Source organism: Nematolebias whitei, chromosome 9, assembly GCF_014905685.2.
Source record: "Nematolebias whitei isolate Nwh7 chromosome 9, NemWhi1, whole genome shotgun sequence".
NCBI classification, from domain to species: Eukaryota; Metazoa; Chordata; class Actinopteri; order Cyprinodontiformes; family Rivulidae; genus Nematolebias; species Nematolebias whitei.
Genome location: NC_056506.1, coordinates 37,963,257 through 37,987,940, shown reverse-complemented (window position 1 = coordinate 37,987,940; position 24,684 = coordinate 37,963,257). Strand labels below are relative to the sequence as shown.

The 24,684-nt window shown below is 37.2% G+C and overlaps 2 protein-coding genes across 2 annotated transcripts; both read right to left on the bottom strand.

Moving 5' to 3' along the window:
• Positions 1-5,774: 5,774 nt before the first annotated feature.
• Positions 5,775-9,392, bottom strand: ccdc13 (coiled-coil domain containing 13; the record flags this gene model as incomplete). Its single annotated transcript, XM_037681349.1, has 11 exons — positions 5,775-5,883; positions 6,418-6,546; positions 6,656-6,718; positions 6,931-7,028; positions 7,128-7,322; positions 7,518-7,694; positions 7,775-7,945; positions 8,097-8,201; positions 8,586-8,699; positions 8,962-9,104; positions 9,191-9,392. Coding segments are annotated over 11 exons (1,506 nt in total), but the record flags the coding sequence as incomplete, so codon positions are not given.
• A 7,058-nt stretch (positions 9,393-16,450) lies between these two features.
• Positions 16,451-21,412, bottom strand: higd1a (HIG1 hypoxia inducible domain family, member 1A). The gene is made up of 4 exons (XM_037681773.1): positions 21,291-21,412; positions 20,791-20,868; positions 20,512-20,646; positions 16,451-17,247 (listed from the first exon to the last, which is right to left on the bottom strand). Exons 2-4 carry the CDS (start codon positions 20,861-20,863, stop codon positions 17,174-17,176), a joined length of 282 nt encoding a protein of 93 aa, XP_037537701.1. The 5' UTR covers positions 20,864-20,868; positions 21,291-21,412; the 3' UTR covers positions 16,451-17,173.
• Positions 21,413-24,684: the final 3,272 nt, after the last annotated feature.

Genomic DNA, 24,684 nt, shown 5'->3' with positions numbered 1-24,684 from the left:
ATGGGTGATTCAGAAAGAAGGACACGTGAGTTGATTACAGATGAGAAACAGGTGTGAGTGAAGCTGAAAACCAGTACTGAGTAAAATACAGTAAATGCACGAATACCTACACAAAATCTCTACAACAAACATGGTAGCAATGAGAAAACATTGGTCCTTCACACAACCCTGGACAGTTCATTTAGTGAGGTGTGACACCAGACTTTGTAATGTCTCTTTTTTTGAAAATCGTTTCATTGTAGCATGTCAAGTGTGGATTTGTGATTAGATTAGGGCAGCTGTGGACGAGTGGTTAGAGCAGTCGTCCTCCAATGTAAGAGTTGGGGGTTCGATTCCACCAGCAGTCACGTGCCGAAGTGTCCCTGGGCAAAACACTGAACCCCTCATTGCCTCTGATGTGTGTCCCATCGGTGTATGAAAGTAATAAAGCTCTGATTAGTCTCTTTAGAATGATTTGTTCAATTAACTTTGTAGAGATCTAGTAGAGAGCTGTGTGAATGGGTGAATGAGGCACAGATTGTAGCGTAAAGAGCTTTGACTGTCTTGATCAGATAGAAAGGTGATATATAAATACAGTTCATTTACCATAGCATTAATCTCTTTATGATTTCAGCTGTGACGCTGTCAGACTGATGAAAATGACCACTGTATGTATGTCAGCAAGGAGTTTTTGTTTTAGTATCTAAAATAAGGTCAGATCCAGAGAAGGAGGAGGCAATTGGTGATTTTTTTTTTTTTTTTATGTTTTTTAAACCCTAATTTTCAGGAGCATCCATAAACCCACAGTTGTGTGAACTATTGTGATCCAGTTTTCTTTTGTACATTTTTCGACGTGATTCTCACCCCGCGGTTTTCAGGCTATTTCAACAAATCATAAATCAAAATGTTCACCTCTTTCAGGACAATCCTGCTGACTTTTGATATTGGTGCAACTTTAGCTTTATGAAATATTTAGCCTTTTCTGTCACTTTGTTCTCATAGAAAAAGAGCTGAGCTCATTCTACATCCTTCAGATCTTTAGATCTGTTTACAACCTTTTACTGCTCCTTTCACACTTTGTTCTGGTTCTGGTTCCTTGTGCAAATTTAATTTAAGCTAATTCTTCATTTTTTGCACCCATTTCAACTTTTTTCAGCTTAATTCAGGGAAAATGTGCTCTCTCTACATCCTGTTAATTTAAGCTTCTTTCTGACTTCTTTTTTTCTGCTTTTAGCTGTTTTGGCCAATTTCTGCTTTTTTCAGATTATTTCCACATTTTTGTGCTCATTTCTGATTATTTTAGCCTAACTGAGCAAAGGTTTTCTTTTTTCCTTCTTCTGGTAATTTAAGCTTGTTCTACCCTTTCAGCTGCCTTGTTAGCATGTTTTAGCTAATTTCAGCTGTTATCAGATAAATTTAAGTTTTTCATAGTAATTTCTGCTCTTTTCAGCCTAATTAACTTATTTCTGCTAATTTCAGCATGTTATACTCTTTTCAGCTTTTTTTCTCTTAATTTCAGAGTTTTCTGCTATTTCACTATTTTTTACTATTTGGCTGTTTTCATACTAATTTTAGCCTTTTCTGCTAATTCCACATTTTTTAGCTCATTTCAGCTCGTTTTGCTTCCTTCCGGTAGCTTATTTTGCAGGAAATGCAATTTCTCTAGTTAGAGCTATTTCCTCACAATGAGGATCTCAAGTTCGTTTTGCATTTATGAGTGAAGTTTGCGTGTTTTCCACATATATACATCAGTTTTCTTCAATTACTCAATTTTCCTCCCGCAAACCAAGAACAGGAATGCTCACTATATTTGTTAGTAAAGATAAGTCTGTATTTCTACTTCCTGTAAATAAGCACATTAGGGCTGTGCTGTTTATTTTCTTTCCATTTGATGTAAATGAGAAGCATTGGGAGATTAATAAACTTATAGAGGCACAAACAGTTTTCTGGCCTGTGCAAAGTTCACAGATCCCCTGATTGCTAACTTTAACCTCTGCGTTCACCGCTCCACTGTTTACTTTAGTTCCTGGACGCAGTCAATGGTCTGCAGGAAGCATCGGTCCAGAACGAGGGAATACCTCTGAGGAGAACGATGGAGAAAGGAGTCATTCAAACCTGGAATGACAAATAGCTGAGGCTGTTTACGTATGCTGTGTTTACACAAGTTGGTGTTTGGTTTGGTGGGTTATTGGGCATTTTGGAATAAATCTACACCTTTCTGCGTAATACAGCTAAAAAAAAAATAAAAACGAGAACAAAACTGTATGGTGAAGTGTGATTTATTTGAAGGTGATGACACTCTTAAATAACTGAAGTCAACAAGAGCAGTCGTATTAAGCTGTGAAATTAGTTGAACTGAACATACAGTATCCTCAGTTGACAGTGGAAAGTTTTATTTTGAAAGTTTGGCAGTACTGGGCTTGTAACTGTGATATAAACAAAATGGACTAAACATGCACACAAATGCTTAATCAAAAGATGTGCTGAAGATCTGGGGGGGAAAAAATGGAATAAGTTTAAATTTTCCCCAGAATCAGATGGAATTAAGGAGCTAGAACAGCTTCTGCTTCATCAACACTTTCCTGATGCACATGTGATAAATGTCCCTCAGCCCTTAGGGTTCCTCATCACGTCCTCTAATGATAGTACGCACCGAACTGTCACGTAAAATGTTGCCTCGCCTTCTATCCAGGAGTTGCCCAACACAAGATGATTTTTGTTCCTCTGAGCATAAAGGCTTTCTTCATCATGTCCAAACTGATATTTTTGTCTTGTGGCGCTTTCTCACCAAGTCCAAAGGGGACCTGCCAATCTCCCACAGGGTGCTGGAAGACATAGTGCGGTATTTGAATCAGCACACTAAGTCAGCTATGGTTTTAAATTAAGCGTGATGGGGAGAGGGAGGCGCAGAAGAGGAGGAGGGTGGGGGTTCGGCTGAAACCCTTTAGGCTACACTGGAAGAAAATAACTCTGATGTTTGTATGAATGTATGGACCACTCCCATCAGCCATGTCCAGACAGTCTTTGGACCTGAGGGTCTAAGATCACACTCTGTGCATGCGTGCCCCACTCTGGGGAATGGAAGGACTACAGTCAAAGTTTGTGTTGCTCGAGTTCCAAGTCATTTTCAGCCACTACTCCCACACAGGTCAGAACTAATTAGTGCTAATGTTTTGCAATTATGTTGAGCTTTTAGGGAACTAACAGAGCTGACTGTAACTGAAACTGTCCTAAAAGACGTTATATTGAAGCAAAAATAACTTGAAGTTGAAGATGAATTCCTTAAAGGAAGGGGTTTTAGATGTTTTGGTCAAAACTTGCAAATAATGTTATTTCATGTGAGATTGTGAGATCCCACAAGATCTAACAAAGTGCAGTCAGGTCATCTGGATGATTTCTTTTTTTCTTTTTGAGAAATGTCATCAATCATCCAAAGGACTTCATCAGTCCGAGGAGCCACAACAAATTCAGTCCCACGAGCAGCATACTCACATAGTGGGCCAACCACTTTGCTGGTGATAATTTGGTTTATAGGGACCTCCTTCTCCCCCGTCGACTCCTCTGAGGCAGCCATAGCCAAAGTGGTCCAAAACATCAAAGTTCATGCTCAATAATCCAGGTAAAAAAATCCAACAAAGTTCTGTCAGTTCATCTGGATGGTTTATTTTCTTTTTGTTGACATTTTATTCTTCGTCGAAAGGACTTCATTAGTCCAAGGAGCTACAACAAACTGTGACCTACAAGCAGCACACTCACATAGTGGGCCAACCAGTTTGCTAGTGATAAGATGGTTTCTGGGGTCCGCCCTCTGCCCGTCGAGTCCTCTGAAGTAGCCTGATGAAGTCCTTTGGATGAAAGACGAAACGTCAAAAAAAAAAATCAGTCCGGATGACCTGACTGGACTTTGTTGGATTTTATACCTGGATTATTGAGCATGAACTTTGATGTTTTGGACCACTTTGGCTATGGCTGCCTCAGAGGAGTCGACGGGGGAGAGGGCGGGCTCCAGAAACCATTTTATCACCAGTAAACAGGTTGGCCCACTATGTGAGTGCGCTGCTTGTGGGACTGAGTTTGTTGTGGCTCCTCGGACTGATGAAGTCCAAACATCTATTAAAAAAAAAAATCAGTCCAGATGACCTGACTGAACTTTGTTGGATTTTTTTTTTTTTACCTGGATTACTGAGCATGAACTTTGATCCCACAAGATGTGGCAGCACTCAGAGTACGTGTTTTGAATCACTCTCAGCTACTACCGGACCAAATTTTAGGTCAACATCTATAAAATGTGTGAAGTTTTATACATTTTTGTGTTTTCTTAGGTCAAATGATTGTATCCAAAAGTTTAGTTGTTCAAACTGTAGTAAAATCTATCCAGTGACTTGTTAAATACTTTACTAACAAAGCTGGCTCCAATAGTTAATGCTAGCTTGATTTGTTAGCGCTCTGAATATGTGCTGTGAATGACCTTCAGCTACTATCACACCTTATTACAGCTCAGTAATTATAAAAATGGCTGAGTTAGAGCTATTTCTGTTTGCTCATTTGCTTTGCTATGGAGGCCATCTTGAATATGGTGGACTCGAAAAGTTATTTATTTGTAGATGTGCAATGATTATGTTCTGCAGGTTTCATTAAAATTAATTCACTTAATCGTGACTATTTTTGTTAACACTGCAGACAAACACAATCTAGCCTTTCGCTTTCAGCAGCGGGCGACAAAACAGGTTCTATTTGAGGAAAATGTCAGTCATAATAAGGAAAGCAGAGTTGTCAGATCATCTGTTGAAAATGTGGATCAATTTTAGCTCATTGAATTGGATGTTTGTTTGTTGGTTGAAAACATTTACATAAAAAGCAGAAATGATTGGCGTCAGTATGAGTAAAAAATGCACCTGAAGTCACCCGCAGAGGAAAATTTTAGCATTCGCTTGATAAGATGTGACAATATGAAACAACAAGCATACAAAATGTGAAACCACAAGAGGTCTTATTAATGCCAGCAGTTTCTCAGATCACCTTGTGTATGCTGCCATCAGGGTGAAGATGAAAGCTTTGCTACTCGAGGTACTTCAGTCCTCAAGTTCAGCAGGCCTCACACAAAAAAACAAATCATTATGAGCTGAAGAGCAGGTGAGATATCACCGTTTCTGTAGGACTGAGGCGGGGAACTCTTCTCCCTGCAGGCTGCTGTTTGACACATGTGACAGGAGAAGGTAGGACTCAGCGGTGAGCCTGAGCAGAGACGCCTGTTCCCTTGGTTATAGTGTCTCGTTGGTACTGTCACTGAGCCTCCAAGGAAAACGTGCTCCACTTGTCTCATCACGTCAACGTAACGTTGCAGGTCAGGGTGGAGAGCGCTCTTTCAGGATGCCCTGCAGAGCTTGTGCTTCCTGAACGACCAGCCAGAGGACGACATAGAGGAGCAACAGAAACAACACTGTAACAGACGTGAACTCTGTCCTTCAGCAGCAAGTCCCCTGATACACATCGTTATTTCTGTTATCTGGTTCGAATTTTATACCAGAAAAAAAAAAAAAAACATCACGTTTGATTTCAGAACCAGCTTAAGACATCTGCAATGTTGTCAAAATTTAAAATAAGCCAATGTTGGAGATTTTGTTCAGTTTGTTTATGGACACTTCTTGTTGCTTTGGGACTTCTGTCCCCGTGCACAGATATGAAAGTTTGACAGAGGACAATGTTTAAGCATTAAACACAGGAAATAAAAATCCTTCACATCATTGCGCCATGCAGTCAGAGGTTTGGTATAAGTCCTAACTGTGCTGAATGAGTCAATCCACTTTCATCCTCTCCAACTCCTGCTCCAGAATCATGGTCCTGTAGCACTCCTCTTGATACTTTTTCTGCACCTCCAAACATTTCTGGTTCACCTCTTTTTCCCTAGAAAATCCAAACAAATTAGATCATAGACAGATAAATTAGTCTCCTTCAGACACACATGAGCTTAAGCACCTAAAGAGACAAATAAGTATTGTGTATATTTTCTGTAACTGCTTTGTATTAAACCATAGATTTGAGTCTAAATGACAAATAATATGCATATATGCATGAATGCATAGATTAACTCAAGTGTCCATAAGCTTAAAGTGTAAATGTCACATAAGTGATTTTTTTTGGTGTTGAGGTACAATGAAAAAAAATATTGTTTTTATTGCAGCGATGTGCAAAGATATCAAGAATATCTACTGAAATAATGAGGAATGATGTTTCAAAGGTCAGTGTGTGTTAGCTGATAGACAGCAGACAAGAGAAAGCATGTTTTTGTTTTTTTGCAGTTGGCATTACTGACATTTATAATAATGTGAGAGCACATGTGTCACTGTAGCAGCATTAATAAAATGAAAAACGCAGAGTATTAAAATAAAATAATAATAATTTAAAAAAAGATCATAAGCTTTCTGCACTAATTATTACTTTATCTGTAGGACTTGAACCAGCTCAAGGAGTCTGTCCTTTTCCACACTGAGGCTTTTATATTCACTACTCTGGGTCATCAGCGCACTCACATCAGCAGAACATTGTGGACAATTTGAAGAACTCCGGCTCCTATAAATAAAATGTGCACAATTTTACAATGATAAAATATGATGTACATTATATACTATTATTTAAAAAAAAAAGATAGCTAAAATATAAAATACAGACTACTTACGTGTTATCTAAAGCACTCCCCACTTTAGGCATCACCAATTTATGACCATATTTAGAGACTGAACTGGAAAAGATAATAGACAGCAACACAGTGGAACAAAATGCAACAAAAATACCAGTAGTTTGATTACATTTTACGAAGTCTGATTACACTGATCCAAGTGAAATAATCACTCTTTTTGTTATAAATAACTTTCTCATGAAATTGAAATATCAAGCTGGTCATATACAGACACTAGTGGTGATCATTTAACCTTATTTAACTATAAAACATACTCTGAAGACGTGATTCTCTTGTTTCTGTCTCCCTCTTCTGGTGAGAATCTTGAACTGCAGCTTGCTGCTGTGGGGCTTTGTCCGCTCATGCAATCCTCCTTCAAAGCCATAAACACACACACTTAATGCATAAATGAGTGATTTTTGAGTCAGCAATATTTTCTATCTATGTTTAGATTAAAGCAGCACAAAAACACCTTGTTGGAGAGTTGCTGTCTTTTCTGCAGCTCGTTGATTTTGGCCTCTTTTTCAGCAACCACCTGCTTCAGCTTCAGGATCAGTTTGTTCTGTTCTGAAGGTTCGCAGCTCAGCTGTTGCCTCGGTTTGTGTTTGTGCTCTTTCTGCTGTTGCCTGAGTTCTTTCAGAACAGTCTGCATCTGGCTTTGTTGCCCCTACAGAAGTAAACAAACCACAAAAAAAAAAAAAAAAAATGGTTGATAGGAAGTTAGGGGTCAAAGATGCTACTTTTTCCACTTTGTAGCTCATCTCAGTTGAGCATGGGTTGATTTAAGCTACACAAGTTTACAAGTCGCTAAACCCTCTACCTCAATTTTATATATGAAAATTGATCTTCTCTAATCTCTTACCAACATGGTATCCAAAAGCTCAGCATCATGTTTTTTCTTCTCTGACAAGGTGGCGATCCGGACCTTCAGCGTTTGTATTTCATTAGACTGAGTTCTGCTCCTGGCTTTGGTGGCCTCCAGCCTTTTCTTCACGTCCTCGTGTTCTCTCAGCAGCGCTTCGTATTCTGCCGAGATCCTCTGCGAAGTTGTAAACGGACAGCAGAGACCACTGCATAAACCAATTATTTTTTCTACAGGTAGGGTAATAGCTTACACACCTCAAACGCCTCTCTCTTCCCTTTCTCAATCGTGCGGATGTGGCTGAGGTTTCTGTCTCTGGGAGGAGTTTTCTGGTGGACACCAGTGCCCAGAAGCTCTTCCTCCACATTAAGGACACTTGACTGTCTGTGCTGAGTTGTCTGGTGGAGCTGCTGCTCAAGATCTTTAACCTGTTGAATGATGACTCAAATTATTAGTTGAACATGACATAAATTCCTTTTCCTGCTACGTTGCCTTCTTTTCAAAAAGCTTTTTTATTTTATATGTTACATTTTCTTGAAGAAACACATTATGTTGGTAACTTGTCAATTTTTATCTTACTCTTGTTTGGAGAACCAGTATCTGCTGGGATCGCCCTCTAAAGCTCCCAGGGCAGCTCAGTAACTGCTGGAGGTTGACTTCCTCTCCAACCTCACTGATTATTACCTGCAACAGATCATGTTTTAACATCAAAAAGCATATTTATATCATTAGAATGCAAAATGTGCTGAATCTTGTTTTTTTTTTGGTTTTTTTCATGTTTAAGGCCTGAACTTAAAATAACATAAATTCTACCAATGAAACCAATTATAACAAATTGTATGAAATGTTTTGTTTGCTTTTCAAGCAATTGTTTGCTTATATCATCACTATTAAAAAATATCTACATAAAATCTTGCCAAGCAGCCGACCCAAAAATTAATTCCCTCCACTGTTTGACCACCTGAACAAACCAAACATCAGGCTAAAAAAAAAAAAAAAAAAAACTAAACATTTTAAATTGGAATAATAAAGCAAGGTAAAAAAATAAAATAAAATAAAAGGTTTTACCTTCTGAGCAACTTTCAACTCCTGTTTGGTGGATTGAATCTGATTACGATATTCAGCCACTTTCAGCTGAGCAGCTGCTAGTCTTTCCTGCAAAGATTTGACCACTGGACTTTCCTGCTTTTTGGAATTAAAACATTTGTAATTTATGATGAGTTACCATTTAGGTCATTAAAACAACTACACAATATGGATTTGGTTAGTTTCAATTTACCTCACATTCTTCTGTTGAACACTTAACCAGTGATTTTGAGTCAGCCTTATGCCCCGGTTGAGAAAAGACCTGCAGCTATGTAAAAAAAAAAAAAGTTGCTTTCCGAGAGTTCTGTCCTGAATTGATGCACTTCCATCCAACAAATCACATCACAAAGTACTTTACCTCTTTCTCAAGATCTCTGACTCTGTTGCTGCTTTGCTTGGACTTAATCTTCTCTCGCTCAATTTCAGCAGTCAGTTCTCTATTCTTCTTGGAAAGCTCAACAATCTTGGAGGCAGCGACAGCTCCTGCAAAGCCTGATGTGTCTGAACAAATGAGTCAAAAAATATATTTTAAAAAACTGCAGGGAAGCACCTCAATACTGATCTGAAAAGTACACAAGCCGTTATACCTGCCAAGGCCAGTCTTTCTTCTTCTCTTTTCTTTTTCAGGTGTTTAATCTCGAAATCCTTTTCACTCAGAAGTTTGAAGAGTCGGCCATTTTCATCCGTTAGTGCTCTCACCTGGTCAAGCAGTGTTTCATTTTCATGTTTTAACAACCTAAAGACATTTCCAAAAGAACACGATGCATTTCCTTTAAACTTTTTTTTTACAATTTTTTTAATTAAATTCAAGAATGTATTTATTTTTTTATTGTTTCAGCCTAAGTACAGTAAGACTCACCTACCTGTCAGGGATATCGTCTGCTTGACTACCTTGCTTAAAGAGATCCAAATCATCCTGGGCGCCAGTGTCATCCAGTTTGTCATGTTCTTTGTCTTTGCTCCTCTCCAGATTTCTTTTTTCCTGCTGCTTGTCATTCCATTTTGCATCATGCTCCATAATCTGTTATTTATGGAGACAGAGAGTAAAATATAAACTTTATAATGGAGGCCCCTACATGATTAAACATTCTGTTATAGCATTAGATATTAGTAATACTTCTTTCACCTCTTGTTTTCACTACAGTACACTGTGCTTACAGCTTACAGTACATTTCACACTTTATATTAACACATTGTTAAAAAAAAAGAAGCCAAATAATGCATGGTGTGTCAGCCAAACGTGAAAATGGGAAAATAAAGCATAAAACAAAAATCTTCAATAAGCAATACAGGATTTATAAAATGTTTAACAGTGTTAGTTTACTCAAAACATCTTATCTGACTAAAAGTCTCTACCATTTTTGCAATCTTCATCATAAAGTCAGAAAAACGCTAATTTGACATGCTAAAAATGACTTAAACGTCCTTTGAACCTATTTTTTTTTATCATCGCGGGTTTAAAACAAAAATAGAACATAACTCACGTATTTTGTCCTAAAAAAGTATGTGAACAAATTAATTGAACTTCGACTGCAACGTTTTGCGGGATCTGAAATGAAACTTGTAGCTTCCAAACTCCAACACTCTAGTATCCATAGTAACGGCGTACCAGCGACTTCACGCAAAGTCTCGCGGGAACAGAGTGCCACGCCCACTTAAGCATTTCCGATGAGTCTCCGCGACGGCCATCTTGCTCAGGAGTTTTTCTCACTGTGAAACTACAGGGTAACAACCGGAGGCAGAGAATACTACGGCCAAAAACAGTTACAATACTCATGTTTTTTATATATATGTGATCTGGAGTCTACGGTCTAGCTATATTTTGTCTCAATTGTTATATCAGGACATTAGCCAAGTCAAGTAATTACTATAATTGCTTAACTGTCAAAGTTCATCCTCTGTATGACTTTATGAGGCCTATCAAATCATGTTTAACTATCGACCAATCTCTAAACTTTGCATTTTAGCCAAGGTTCTAGAAAATCTGATAAACTCTCAAATCAAAAAGTATTTGGACTCATGTAACATTCAAAAAACGTTCAATACAAAAACAACTGGACTTTATTTGTAACAGAAGACGTTTCGCTCTTCATCACTTGAAACGTCTTCTGTTACAAATAAAGTCCAGTTGTTTTTGTATTGAATGTTTTTTTGAATTCATCACGTCCTGGATGACTGAGAATCTTCACCAGCACTCATGTAACATATTACCTCTCCATCAATCTGGTTTCAGGAAACAACACAGCACAACCACTGCTTCACTGAAGGTTTTTAGTGACATTGAAGCATTGGATGCTAAGAAGTATTGTGCTGCAATTTTCTTAGACCTGTCTAAAGCTTTTGACACTGGATGATGACATCTTGTGTCATAAGCTCTCAGAAATTGGTTTCTCAGATCATACCATTGGTTGGTTCTCTAACCATCTTTCAGATCGGAGGCAATGTGTTCAACATAATGGTCTTTCCTCAAGTTATTTAACAGTCAGCAATGGTGTACCACAAGGCTCAGTCTTACGACCCACCCTCTTTACAATCTGCATAGGTAATGTAGGCCAGAGCATCCCTGATGCATCCTTACATTTCTATGCTGATGACACAGTTGTTTATTGTCAAGCTAAAACCGTTGCTAAGGCTTTCCAGCTTTTGCATTCCGCCTTTGACATCATCCAGTCAGACTTGCACTTTCTCAAACTTGTCCTAAATGCTGATAAAGCTTTTTTTCAAGCAGGAAGTCAGTCCCAGCAGTTCTTCCTTTGATCTTATCCTCAAATGGTGTCCCTATTGAGTTTGTCGATTCCTATAAATATTTGGGTATCTTGGTCGACTCGTATCTTTCTTTTAAGCTTCACATGGAAAACCTAGTAAGGAAACTGAAAGTTAAATTGGGTTTATTTTTCAGAAATAGATCCTGTTTAACTCTGAATGCTAGGAAACGTCTTGTAGTTGTGACTTTCCTTCCTTCATTGATTACGGTGACATTATATGAACGCTCCTACAAGCACCCTGCAGATGCTGGATGCTGTCTATCATGGTGCATTAAGATTCATAACTGGCTGTAACTGCCGTATCCACTGCACCCTGTACTCACTGGTTAACTAGTCATTAACTTGACATAGACTCTCCCACTGGTCCATTTTCATATTTAAATCACTTCTTGGTCTGCTGCCTTCATACATCTCCTCCTACATGTCTCTGCGTGAGTGCAGCCACAGCATGTGCTCTCAGGACATTATTACCTGCAGTGTTCCCTCAGTGAGGACTGAACTTGGAAAAAGGGCCTTCTCCTACTCCGCTCCTGTTTCCTGGAATATCTTGCAGGAAGATCTGAAGCTCTTGACCTTGACCTCTCTAAGTGGCTTTAAGAATCTATTAAGTTCATGGCAAAAAGCAATGCAGACAGGTTTCTGTTTTTAGTTTTCTACACCACCTTATAATCTAGCTGGGTTATTTTTTTTGTTTGTTTGTTTTTTCACTACTTTTCCTTTTGACTGTTATTTTGGTTGCTATTTTATTTTGATTTATATATATATTTTTTTAATTTAAAAAGAAAGAAATTTAAATTTGCATGCCTCTTTCTGTCTGTTGTTGCCGTTGTTGTCCGTGTTGTCATCACTCTTTGTTAAAGAAATCAGGTCTCTCTTGTAAATGAGTCCCCGAGGCTCAATGGGATTAACCTGTATAAAAAAAGGTTGAATGTGATTGAGTTTGTGACTGATTGACATGATTTTATTTAGGGTTCTTTTGGTTTTTTTTAAAGCCAATGTACACATATGAAATACACATGGTCAAAATGCTGGTGTAGATTCTTAGTCATCTAGGATATGTAAATCCAAAAGAGGCTTAAATAAATAAATGAACTTCATTTATTCATGACGTCTCAATACAGGAGGCTTTCTAAATATTTATTTTAAATGTCTAGAGAGTGAGGAGTTTTAAGATTTGTATAACTTCATGAGACACTTCTTTCTGACACTAGGTTTACTTATAGATTAGATTCTTCTACTTGTTTTAGCTTGGATTTTGACCCAGGTCAAAGCACACCGATTATGTAGATTATGAAAACACCTCTTCACCTTCATCTCTCAGTGACAGAGACTAAAAGAAAAAGAAAGGAAGACAAGTGCATTATTCTTCTATATTGATTTTGGTGCTGCCTGGATTTACATTTATGTTTATTTCTTTTCTCTGTTAGCCAAGCTGCATGGACGTAACTCAAAATGATGAGTCAAAGCAGTAAAACGACGCTCTCTCTGTGTGTGTTGGCACTATAAAAATGAACTGAACTGAATCATAAGTAACAGTTTAACTCTTAATTGTCTCGGGTTTATCACAGAGCAAGTGAATTGCGAGGGGACAAACTGGACCTTGTGAAGATTTGCATCCTTACCTAATAATTTATTTATTTATGTATTCATTTGTTTGTGCACTGTATTTGAAAAGCTCAAACAAAATTGCATAAAAAAAAATCATGCTACTATTTCAATGCAGTTTGCATGTTTCGAGATAACCAGTCACTTTTGAGTTTTCTTTAATAACACCAGGAGGGGGTGCTAATATGTAAGCATTTTTTTTTTCTTATACTACAGTATGTCAAAGTAAAAATATATACTTAATGTAGGGAAATATTTCCATCAAAGCTAAAAACAAATCAACAGTTAAAGAACACACAAGAACACTAGTAGTCTTATCAAATAGGTAACTTTTACATTTAATTATATTAAATTAACACTCAATTTATTTTTGCTCTATTTTTAATATGTATTTTAAATCAGTCTATCTCAGTTTGGTTTCCATTCTATAATAAAATAAATAGCACTGTAATGTTTTTAAAATGAGGTATTTGTTTAATGGGTAACCCATTAGCATCTTCGTACATTTATGGGAAGCTGTGGCTGAGTGGTTAGAGCAGTCGTCCACCAATACAATAGTTGGGGGTTCGATTCCACCAGCAGTCACATGCTGAAGTGTCCTTGGGCAAGACGCTGGACCTCTCATTGCCTCCCATGTGTGTCCCATGGGTGTAGGAATGTGATAAAGCACTAATCATTCTTTGTAAAGACATAGAGTGCTGTATGAATGGGTAAAGGAGGACACAGATTGTAGTGTAAAGAGCTTTGAGTATCTTGATTTAGAAAAGTGCTATATACCGCTCATTTACCATTTACATTTCTCCGTCTTCCACAAAGACAAGAATGTAATAGGATTTTATGGTTTAAAGATGCTGACAGTTTAACAATAAATTCAAGGTTTACTGAAATGTAATCATAAACTTCATGTACATTTCATTGAAATATTACAAATTGTGGCTGAATAATAGTGAGAATGGGGAGTGCTCCAGAAACTGCACAGTCATGCTCACACAGCTCTGGAGCGGTGGTGTGGCAGAAACAGCAGGTACGTGACTTCCGTGTTCTGGATGGTGTAACTGGATACATGGAAGAGCAGCTGTGCAGTACTTCCTGACCTCAGGGTGATTCTCTGTGCTCACCCTAAAGAACCAACCTTTCTCAAGGACTTCCAAAGACACAGAGAGATGGTATGTGAAGATGCTTATGTCTAAAAGAATCCAACGACTTGTTGGAAAACAGTCTCTCAAATCATCACCTATCACAGAATCCGTCTCAGCACAGAGATGTTGCATGGCAGCAAGAGGGCAAAATTTTAGATTTTTTTTTTATTTGCACACCTGATGGTCACTAGAAGAAAACTATAAAACTACTTTGGCTGTCAGTTGACAAGTTATTGGAATGCTTTAAAAACACAAGTGCCATCAACAAGTTACAAGTATTTACAGTCACCGGGAACTTTTCAAAGGATTCACACACAGGCTATAGAATCAAAATACAACTAAATGTTTCACTGGGTATCCCAAAAATCATCCCCACATGGTTATCTGTTGTGCCACATTGGAGATTATGCCACAATATGGAGTCAGCCTCCCCACCATCACAGACATCTATCTACACCTCTAGATGCAGGAAGAGGGCCACCGGCATCATGAAGTACCCCACTCACCCAGCACACACACTTTTTGCCCTGCTCCCCTCAGGAAGGAGGTTAAGGAGCATTAAGTGTGTTTCGTTTATTTTTTTTTAATATAAATTTCTTCCATTTATTTCTTCAATTTATATGCTTTCTTTTATGATTGTCTACTGTCATCATTCTTTGTTTTAAACCACGTCTCTCTTGTAAATGAGTCCTCGAGGCTCAATGGGACTAACCTGTATAAATAAAAGGTTGAATGAAAAGTGTAGAACCACTAGACTGAGGAACAGCTTCTACCCTGAAGCTGTTAAGATTCATAAATCCCTAACCAGAAGAATCACTAAGAAATAAAAAAATCACTATGCCACTTTAATTGGTGATACATGACTTTCACCTGTGCTGCCGATCCATGCTGCTGATTTCTTGACTTTAAGCTGCTGTATACTCATCTGCCCACAACAAACTCACATTCAGGCTGCTGTTTAATGTACTATTTTATACAAAGTATTATTATTTAGCATCTAACTTAGATCGTTGTGTATGGTTTCTTTTATACTTTATATTTTTGCTACAGGTTAATACAGGTTAGTAAGTATAGTTAGTTTAAATATAGTTAGTTTATAAAGTTTTATTAAATATAGTTAGTTTATAAAGTTTATAAAGGTTGAATGAATGAATAAAGGTTTACTTGCATTACCTGTTCAACTCCAGTCCAGGAAAACACTCATCTCAAAAACTACAAACGTTCATTTTTCAAATCCTGCAGCGACCGAGGACATTGGTTTATCGCTTGTTCATATTAGAATAGAATTAACTTTTATTGTCCCTCAGTGGGGAAATTCAGCCATGCCAGCAGCAGTGACAGGCAAATCAAAGCAAGCAGATTCACACAAAGGTTATAATACAAAATCAGTTTCATAATATATTGTTTTTACCATAGCACATTTTGAAGTCCACAAGTTAAATGCATAACAAATGAAACATTGAGAAATATACGCAAATATAAACTGAATATTTACTTTTTGGACCACTTGCCTATAATAAAATCATTGTGTGCATCTTGATCAGCTTTAATTCATCCCCAACACTAAAACTGCCTGCAGTGAACAAACCACAGTTCACGTGAATCATCCTGCTACTCAGGGAGATCTTTGTTCCAGCTTAATTTAAATTTAAATGTCAAAGAAAACTAGTAATGGTTTATAAAACGTCACATATGAGCGGTCCGTGCCATCTCAGCTGAACAAGTTAGAATAGGACTGTATAACTGGCTGTACAACTGAGGAAAATTTGCAAAGTCATGCCGACTAGCAAATCCTGCAAATATTGTCGGTACATGTCAGCCATACTGTAAGTGGCCTACCCAGATAAACAAGAGGTGCACACTACACGTTGCCAAATAAACACTCATCTTCCAGAAGCATGAAATAACTTCGCACATAAAATGAAAATATTCATCAGAAAGAGTCTAAAAGAAAAAGCATTTTATGAGAGTTGGTGACAGCGTTTTATTTGATGGATAAGAAAGTGACATGAACAAAACTGTAGTAGTTCTATAATAGAGCTATTCACTGACAGTACAATAAACAGAAACCTGAACTGTTAGTCTAGCTGCCAGGACTGGACTTATTCTGCAAAAACTAAGAAAAACTGACAGTTAAAGCACATTACAGAGATTCTACATACAACAGAATTTCAGAGTAACAAAAAAAAAAAAATACGGTTTAACTCACAATATGTTCAGTATTCACACACAACAGTAAAAATCAGCTTTGTAAATAACTTGGAAAATACTTTAATATCACAAAAAACTAGTTTTACTGCATTTGCCAAGTTACTACAGTTTACAAAGGTGTACCACAGTTTACTGTTGTCATGAATATTTGAAAACAAAAGATAAATACTGTACTGAAAAATTACAACTTTATTACAAGACATTACAGTAACACAAGTGAATAAAATCCTTTAACAACAAATTGGTTTTTAACAAGAAATGTTCCATCGTGTTTTTGTCCCCCTGTGTCCATGTGGTGACTTTATAATAAATATATATTTAATTTGCTATAAACTGCAAAGAGTCAAAAACCATCAGAGTCGTCTTTGTTTAAATATTACGAGATCTTTGTATAAACCTGAAAGCCAATTTTTTTTTACAGTGTTCATTTACTGAGATGCAAATGTTTTGATTTGGCAAAAAAATTAAAATGAATCCCAGTTATTAGATAATATTATATAACTGGTAATAGAAAATAGAAGTGTGACAGATAAATATAAATGTCAGACAATCTGCTGTTTGTGCTGAAGTCAGACTTAGCCTTCTCATATGTATAAACACTTATCTGCAATACTTCCTTAAAAAAATAAAATATCATCACTCGCACGCCATTAACATCTTCCAAACCAACACCCAACCCAAAAGTGTCAAATTAAGCACTAAATAAATCTTACTAAAGTCGTGTGACCACTGGTGCACCAATTTAAAGAAGGACGTTCCATAAGTTGTTTTATAATTTATTAATTATTCTAATTGCGCACCTAAATATGAGTTTTAAAGGACACAGATGATTTGTTGCAAGAGTCCATGTTTACTTGTGTTCTCCTCCTTTCTGCTGTTCATGGGGATTTATAACGTACTCCTTGAACATTGAATACAGAACTCCTAGAAAACAAAAATATATATATGTTACATGGAGACTTACACAACGATTAAAACAGTTTAAAAACAAATGCAGCTCAGACTTTATAAAGGATGACATTAAGTTTTCTATAACACAGAAACCAGAAGTGGTATACACAATTTTAGTCCAAACTAAAACATTTTACTGGTTATTAAATAACAACACTGTACACCAAACCATATTTGGAGTCTCTAGTGACCAGTGGCAGCACAGTTAAGCATAAAATGCTTTTTTTTTTTCAGTAGTACAATTCAGGACTAATTAGGAACATTTCTGGGCAAACTACATACATTACTATAAACTACATTCAGGTCTCTTGTAAATGAGTCCCCGAGGCTCAATGGGATTAACCCGTCTAAATAAAGGTTGAATGAATATAACAGGTTGTGTCATGAATAACAAAAAGTATCTAATCAGCAACAGGGATGATTCTAGAACCTGACCTCTAGGGGTGCTTAGCTCCAAGTGCTGACAATGGCTTTTGGCTTGAACAACAGCCATTGGTGTCCAAAGCATTTGTAATGTTGGGGGGAGGGGGGATCTGGGGATCCACCCCCAGAAATTTTTGAATAAAGTAGATGCTATTTCCTGCATTGTAAACACTTGATTCAGTAAGTAGTTTAGAGAGCATTGCACAACAAGAAGTAGCCTGACCAACAGCTCTCCTTGTGTGAATAGAGCATGCTCAGCTTCTCTCATGCATCCTAACGCCCCCACCCCCACAAACTATATTGCGGTGCACAATACAGACATGGATTGACTGACAGATGGTGTTGAGGATCAGACTCGTGCAAAAAATAATAATAATATATATTTTTTTTTTTATCTGATTTTACTGGCCCATTTAACATTTACTGCATATGTATTCAATATTTTGGTGAATGTAAAGTTTAAAAACTAAATTTCTTTACAAAATATGTAATGATGGTTTTTTACTTTTTCAGGGGTGTCAAGTTAAAATTTAGCAGTGCTTGAGCACCCACAAAAAGAGGCTAAAATCACCACTGCTCAGCAATATGAAGGTTACTTCTAAAGAGATCTGAACATCTAGCTTTAGGCAGATTTAAACCTACGGTAATAAGTTGTACTCCGAATAAGTGCCATCAGTTCAGAAACAGCTGCTTCAGGCGTCTTCTCAGAGCAATAAGTCATGAATGACAATTTCCACTAAAACTTGACTTTGTACACGGTGCTTTGGTGCCATTTCAGTCCATCACTTCTCCATTTTAACCAGCTGAATCAATGGTACGTTTATAAAACTGAAAAACGTTGTGGCATTTTTAGTGTAGCACATTCTTTCATTCAGAATAAAAACTGCAATGGTTTGTACACCTATACGTGGCTCAAAGTACAGACCATCAAAGTGTATAGAAAAGCAAACACTATCTTATACATCTACTCTAAATGCAGCTGTGTTTCTACTATATGGAGAATAAAAATGTGCATACAACAGTTTGTTACTGTGTCATATTTCCATACGTGTTTCACTGAAAAGTCTCCTAAAACGTGAAAATGCAACACAACGGCAAAAAGTTCTGCCTGTCCACTTTAAATTGTGAAGAAATCTGTTGTTTCATTTCCCATTCTTCACTTATGTTTAAAATTAATAGAATTTTGTTCTGAGAAGTGAAAGATGTAAATCTCTGAAATGTATGTTTTTGTGTAAAATTTAAAGTGTAAAATACTGAATAAATGAATATTCACTAAATCTTGATCCCATGAGAAGCAAGGTAAACAAAAATGCAGGCTATTTCCTGTTTACCAAATGAACTGGTGCAGCCAATAGTTGGCAGCTTGGCACACATCACCTATTCATAGTGTAGTTTTCTCTCATGTGGTGCTCAAACCACAACCACATCATGACTTCGATTTTAAGTTAACTTCACAATTTATTTTGAATTTCAGTAAAACAGATGGCTCATTTTATGATAAACTGAGGAAACTACCTTTTTTTTTAAAAATATTTTTCTGTAAAATCAAAGCATTGTTAAAGATGGACATCAGCAATTTGCTTTTTTTTATTTATTTTTTTAGCTTTCATTCACTTCGTCATTCAGCTGTGCGGCTCTCGCCTGTGTATTATCTGCGTGTTAGATAACGTCGAAAAAGGGAGTGTGTGGAAGTGTATGAATCAGCTTGAGTGCAATTCAATGCAATAGAATGTCACCGTTGTAAACAGAAAATAAGTTCCTAGCTCAAAGCATACAGTTTGTGTCATTAGTCCTCAAGACTCGCTGCTTCACCACAGCTGTGAGCTGAATTTAAAAAGGGGGGCAAGTTTCAGTGTTGTGGTTGCAACCAGCCAAGAAAAACTGCCGCATGCTTTAAAAGTCTGGGAAAAGTCTTAAAATACACACAGCTGAAGATATGTGAAGTTAACCAGTCGCATCTTTGCTGGGGCTCAGGCTCAGGGAGCCAAAGCTTAAAGTAATCCACCAGGGCTGTCAACAGTGAAGCAAACATCTGTATGACCTTCATCACTGTTGCTTCAATGTTCTGAATTCTGTGTATCCATCACATTACTGACAATCTGGAAGGGTCAGTGAGGTTTCCTATATGCCACATGTAACTACATGGAAATACACCTGCATTATAGATGCAGAAAGAAAAGCTTTGCAGAGAGTGGTGAAGGCTGCACAGACATCTGTCGGAGTCAGTCTCCCCACCATAACAGACATCTACACCTCCAGATGCAGAAAGAGGGCCACCTGCATCATGAAGGACCCCACTCACCCAGCACACACACTTTTTGCCCCACTCCCCTCAGGAAGGAGGTTGAGGAGCATTAAGTGTAGAACCACTAGACTGAGGAACAGCTTCTACCCCGAGGCTGTTAGACTCATGGATCTCTAACCAGAATAATCACTGTGAAAAAAAAAAATCACATCATGTTGCTGCTGATCTGTTTCATGTTGCTGCTGATCTGTTTTAATGTTGATGTGTTCATGCGTGCTCAGCTGCTCACACAGACTCATGTTCGTGCTGCTGTTTGACGTAATGCTTTTATGTTATGAGTGCTTAGTGTATATTTAGTTGATGTTTTTCTTAGTTCATATCTTAGATGTTATTACAGTTTTTCTTTTACATTTTATTGTTGGATGTAACTGGGACTCTGTGTACATATTTTCGCTCCACCACATGTACCACATGAGGTGCGAATGACAATAAAGAAACTCTGACTGACTCCGATTATAGATGCAATGAATTTTTTTTTTTTTTACAAAGCAACGTTTTATGATACTTACCAATTGTCATGGCTCCAACCACAAAGCCCTGTGCAGCCACACGCATGTGGATCAAGTGCACAGACATCTTTGTATTACCTCGAGTCTTCATTTTGTACAGTTGGTGGCCAACAATAGCAACACATCCAGCAAGTCCTGGAACCAAAAAAATATATACTAATAATTAAAATCCATCAGTCAGATCAAATAGCTAAAATTAGTAAAATCAGTACAATCACTGAACTTTTTATATGCTTAATATAGTAGCTTTGTTAGCAGTGAGGCGCACAATGTACTTACCAAATGGGACAAATGGGTTCTCCTTTATTTTCCGAACCAGTTTAGAGTCATTATGTTCATCATAAGAAGCCATATGGACTAAAAAACAAGGTCAAACAAGGACAACTATTAGGAGTTGCTCTGGTTATTTGGCTCATTTAGTTATACAACGTCATCTTGTAAACAAACTGCGTTAGGAATCTTGTCATTAATAACAATTATCATAAAAACTAGCTTCATAAAGGTGTACTGTACTCAGGACATGGACGAAGGTGACACACGAGCATGCTCTCTTTATTTAAGGCCTTCGTGAAATAACCACTTCTATAACCTGCTAAAAACACGGCAGCTATCGTTTAAAGATATCTCCTGGTTTTTAGAACGAAGCAAATGCTGCTGTCTCGAGGTCAAATAACGCACAGACAATAAGAAAAAGTTAAAATCATCGACAACATTTGATCGGTTAGTTTTTATCAGCGGCTAAAATTAAATGTCGTCACGTAGCGTTGTTAAATTCTTACCCGTGTTGCTGTTTCAGGCCTTCGTAAAGAAATTATCCGCTGACTTTCGTGAGTTCTGTAAGTTTTCAGAGCTAGCTTGCACACATTTAAAGGAAGTCATAAACCGGCATCTGGGTGATGTAACGGTCGATTACGTAGGTCTGACGTCAGTACACACGTGTGTAGCGTTTGAAGACTGCGAGAAAAAAATTAAAATCAATACTAACTCAGCTAATTTTGTTGTTTTTTTTATCTTAACAATTCTCTCCTACGTTGTACTCGTTAAAAATATATGAAAATATATTATAAATAGCAATATATCATGCTATAACCACATAAAGTGTGGATTTATTTACTAAAGAGCTATTTAGCGTTGTCTGGATTGCTAGCAAAAAAAGGAATACATTTAAAGAGTAAATATGATGTTTAAAAATATTCTTAATTCTATCAAGTGACAACTTAACTGTTTAAGCAAAATTAAATAGACTCCAGTAGACATTTGTACGAAATAAAACGAAAATGTTGGTGGTTTTCCGAGTTACCCTAAATGCAACACCCGGTTACGTGAGAACACGTTCAATGGAACAGCACACATTTAAAACTCGTAAAAATGAATTATAATAATAATCAAATAAAAATAAAAAACAAGTTATGTCCAAGCCAATTTTGTTTTCCCAGCCTCTTACACGTAGTGTATGTTTTGGAACATTATTTACCGTCGACGCCATTTAACTCAGCTCATCTTCTAATTTTTGTTTGGGCTTTGTAAGGAAATAACATGACTGTGTACACTACCAGTCCTATAATCCTGGCATTCACTGTATTTTAGAACTGTACTTCCTGATGTTGAACCAATGAACATTTTGTTACTTTTATTTATTTGTCAGTGTGATGTTGTCTTGTGGCCCCACAATAAGATGCTCTGATTCAGAAAATCCACACTAAGAAACAGAAAAGATACTGTACTATTCACCAAAACTAAAAATGGTTTCATGTTTCTGTCGCGGCCTTATGACAACGCTGATAACATGCTGTAAGGCAAGCCGTTGTAACATATAATGACTTGTGCATATTTGGAAATCTAATCTTTCCTTGGTTTAAGATTGTTAGAACATTTCAAACCTAGACTGGATATGTAGAACAGATTTTCACAAATCAATTCTTATTAGTTAAAACAAGAAGAAAGAAAGAAAACGTCCCATATGATCAAAAGGGATTTCTTCCTATGAACAATCAGAGATTTAGACGTCTCAAACTTCATTTTTCCTTGGACGAATTACATCTTTCCCCAATTCAGATACATATATATATATATATATATTATCACTCTTGGCTTTTTAGCTCCAGGTATCCTCAAGCATTTTCTCCATGTCTAAAATAAACAGTGGTATAACTAGAAATGTAGATTTGGAACCAGATAAATGATGCAGCAAATATTAAAACGAATGAATAGCTTATTTTGGAGATCATTGTGCCATTTATCCTTCAAAACCAAATTAAATAGATTTGACTATACTCAGAATTTTTAACCAGGTCTTGCAAAATGTGCAGGAAAAATACACCAAAAACTGAAATAATGATTTTTTTTTTTTGTTTTGTTTTGTTTTTCCTCTTCTTGGAGCAGATCTTGTTTGAAAGCTTCTGCATGGTTCACTCTTTTTGAAAATGGACATGAAATCAACTTCTTTGAAGCCTTAATGTGGCATTTCCTTTATGTGATTACAGGCCCACTTCCCACTTAACATAAGCCAGACCCCAGGGACACTGGAGCACATTAAATCAAAGATGTGAAGGTGGAAGAACAAAAATCAAGTATTACTTACCATCAACACAAACTGAACCCAAATGTATAATTTTCTGTTTGAATGTAAAATCATTTTGTGCCATTTTTTGACTTCATTCCAAGTAATAAGCTCTATTTCAATTTTATTTATATTTACTTTTGTGCACTAGAGGTTTATTTAAATGTGTCATCCAAAAAAAATATTTATTTGCAGGGTCTGATATTATGTTGTTCATATAGATATTAGTCAGTAAATTAAATTAAATTAAATTAAGTAGCCTAGTTGTTGTCAAGACAAACAGTCCAATTGAACAGTTCTAAACCATAATGGGATGAAAGAAAAGAGCACACTGCCATCTAGTGGCCAATTTCTGATTGTGTAGAAGTGTCCCAAACTTCCAACACCGATGTGAAATTATTAAATACAAGCTCTATGTTTAGGCCTTTTTAAGTTTAAGCTTCAGCTTATATTCACAAAACTGCATTAGTACATCAAAAGATAAGATGCAAACTATCACCAGGGTGCACGAGGATGCGTGGAAGTTGTCTCACCAGTCTATACGCTTTTTGTGGACTTGAAGAAGGCATTCAACCATGTTTCTCGAAGTACACTAGGTGAAGTGTTTCATGAGTATGGGATTGTGGGTCTGTTGCTACAGGCCATTCAGTCCCTGTAAAAGCACAAAGGTGAAGGACTTCAAATCCTTAGGGTGGACTGTCCAGGAAAATGGGGAAGAAGAGAGTGAGCTCAGCTATGTTGTATGGTTTGGAGACAGTGGCATTGACAGGAATGGAGAAAGAACTGGGAGTGACAGAGCTGAAGACGTTGAGGTTTTCTTTGGCAGTGATAAGGACGAATAAGCTTAGGAATGAGACCATCAGAGGTGCAGCACAGGTCTTTCTTGGATTTGGCAGAAGCACGTTAGAAATGCAAATAGGAGACGAAGCAGAAGGCCAAAGAGGAAATATATGGAAGTGAGAGCAGAGTGTGCAGAGGACAGAGTGATGTGGTGGAGGATTTTTTAATTTTTTTTTTTAATTTTACATTTATTTTACCAGGATTTAAAAAAAAATAATAATAAAATTTGAGATTAAAAACCTATTTTTCAAGGGAGACCTGGCCAAGAGGCAGCAACAAATACAACACAAAAAAATTACAGTTAAAATAAAATGTTCAGCTATTAAAAAAAAACCACACACACACAGGTACTATAAAACAAGCTGTTGAAACAGGTACATTTCATTGAATTGGCCTCAATAACTTTTAGTTTGGATGTAAAAGCACTGGATGGGGATGAGTTGCTGTGGTGACCCCTGAAACAACGAAAGCCAGAAGAAGAAGACAAGCAGTGCAAAAGTTTGGTTCACATGACGGCTGTAAGCCGGACCCCTTCAGGGTAGGCGTTGGAGTCCACCGGTGCTGCCCGTTGTCACATATTCTGTTCATAACTTCTGTAGACAGAATTCAGTGCAGCCAGAGATCGAAGGGAGTCCAGTTCAGTGCAGTGACCTCAGGATTCAATCTTTGGGCCTTCCTGCTCAAGATGCTGCCCCCACGACCCAACTCCAGGCCAAGCAGAAGAAAATGGATGGATGGATGGATGGATGGATGGATGGATGGATGGATGGATG

Excerpts from the sequence above, each read along its gene's own strand:
- higd1a (XM_037681773.1), bottom strand. The coding sequence starts at position 20,863 with ATGGCTTCTTATGATGAACATAATGACTCTAAACTGGTTCGGAAAATA. Across the intron at positions 20,647-20,790 it reads GAACCCATTTGTCCCATTTG|GACTTGCTGGATGTGTTGCT; the intron begins GTAAGTACATTG and ends TTTTGGTTCCAG. Across the intron at positions 17,248-20,511 it reads GGTTGGAGCCATGACAATTG|GAGTTCTGTATTCAATGTTC; the intron begins GTAAGTATCATA and ends TTTGTTTTCTAG.